Below are 1,434 nucleotides of genomic sequence, written 5' to 3'. Positions count from 1 at the left end.
GCCCCGCCTCCCCCACCTCCTCCCCCCGCAATGGCAGCGGCTGTCGTTGCCATGACAATGACCGCATTCTGAGGCAGCGCCACCGTCGTCAGGTTGCCGCGGCGGTCTCCGTAGAAGCCGTTACCATGGTTACTCACGGTGATGGCGGCTCTGTGGGGCTGAGGGGGGGAGGAGGCCGAACTGTGGACAGACAGGTGAGAGGCAGACAGGTGAGAGGCAGACAGGTGAAAGACAGACAGGTGAGAGGCAGACGGGCAGAATGACAGGCAGACAGATCTATTTTATGCTAACTAAGGCTACTTGTCTAGGCTAATCCTGCGGCTAACGTTACTTGTGGAGGTGAATGTAGAGACTAGCATGATCTGTTTTCAGCTAATGTAGCAGCTAATGCTCCTGTTTTTGACATTTTGGAGCTGAGCCCTACAGACAGGCCGACAGGTGAGCTCACCTGGAGGACGGGGACGAGGCCGGGCTGCTCTGAGCCTGCAGGTGAGGCAGCTTGGCGTCTCCTCCTCCCCGCCCTGCCTCCCCCAGCTCAGAGGACAGCGGGGACGGAGTCGGCCGGCAGGAGGACGGCGGCAGTTTGGGGGAGATGATGCGGTGCTTGGTGCTGTTACAGCGGTGGGGAATGTTCACTCCTGAAGACACTGGAGACACAGCACAGGGGTCAGAGTGATGTCACAGCGAGCTCACAGTGATGTCACGGCGCCGCCTTACCCTGGACGGTGTTACAGAGGCAGGTGTGTGTCCGCGGCTGTGGTTTGGTTCTCTGTCGGTCCAGGATGTGCTGAACCAGCTCCTCAATGCTGAAGTCCCCCGAGCCCACCGAGCACTTCATACTGTGGACTGGAGGCAGTACAAGTACACGTTAGCACTCCAGAGTACACGCTGTATTGCAGTGTTCCTGCCTCTGTCAGCATGTAGTACTGGAGGAGCAGCGCAGTGTGTTGCAGTGTGTGTTTCCTACACATGGGCTTCAGCTGGCTCAGCAGGTCGTCTCGGCTCCACCTCACACTGTCATGGCGGTCGGACACGGCGCACAGCAGCGGACTGCATTTCCCAGAATCCTCCAGGGACGGCACGTTCAGGTAGTGGACCAGCACGATGTCGGGGTTCTGTCAGAGACACAGATCTGTGAGCTGCAGCTCAGGTTCTGGTTCTGGTTCTGGTGGTGTGCTGATGTCACGTTACATGACAAAACATTCCAGCACAGACTGGACCATCTGGACTAAGTGGCTCTGAGCTCTGGGAATAACAACTGGAAGGAACATGAACTATGAACAGGAAGTAGCTCCTGACTGACATCTGGAATCATCACAGAGTAATGAGTAGTGGGCCCCCTGTAGGAGACCGACATGACTGCAGGTACTGGACGGAACCAGCAGCAGCCTGCTGTGGCACTGTGTGGTGATGAGTTGTGTTGTGTTGTGTTGT

General features: G+C 57.3%; 1 protein-coding gene across 1 annotated transcript in view; it reads right to left on the bottom strand.

Annotated features, from left to right (window-relative positions):
* Positions 1-1,434, bottom strand: part of camta2 (calmodulin binding transcription activator 2) — a 31,209-nt gene that overhangs the window by 25,531 nt on the left and 4,244 nt on the right. Inside the window, exons 6-9 of the mRNA XM_008300336.1 lie at positions 968-1,115; positions 718-846; positions 449-647; positions 8-180 (exon numbers count right to left, since the gene is read on the bottom strand). Coding sequence (XP_008298558.1) covers positions 8-180; positions 449-647; positions 718-846; positions 968-1,115 — 649 coding nt within the window. The remainder of the gene's footprint in view (positions 1-7; positions 181-448; positions 648-717; positions 847-967; positions 1,116-1,434) is intronic.

The sequence above is a fragment of the Stegastes partitus genome, unplaced genomic scaffold (genome assembly GCF_000690725.1).
Source record: "Stegastes partitus isolate 25-593 unplaced genomic scaffold, Stegastes_partitus-1.0.2 Scaffold1526, whole genome shotgun sequence".
Lineage (NCBI taxonomy): Eukaryota > Metazoa > Chordata > Actinopteri > Pomacentridae > Stegastes > Stegastes partitus.
The sequence above is the reverse complement of the archived record's forward strand: the minus strand, read 5'-3'. Positions and strand labels throughout refer to the sequence as shown.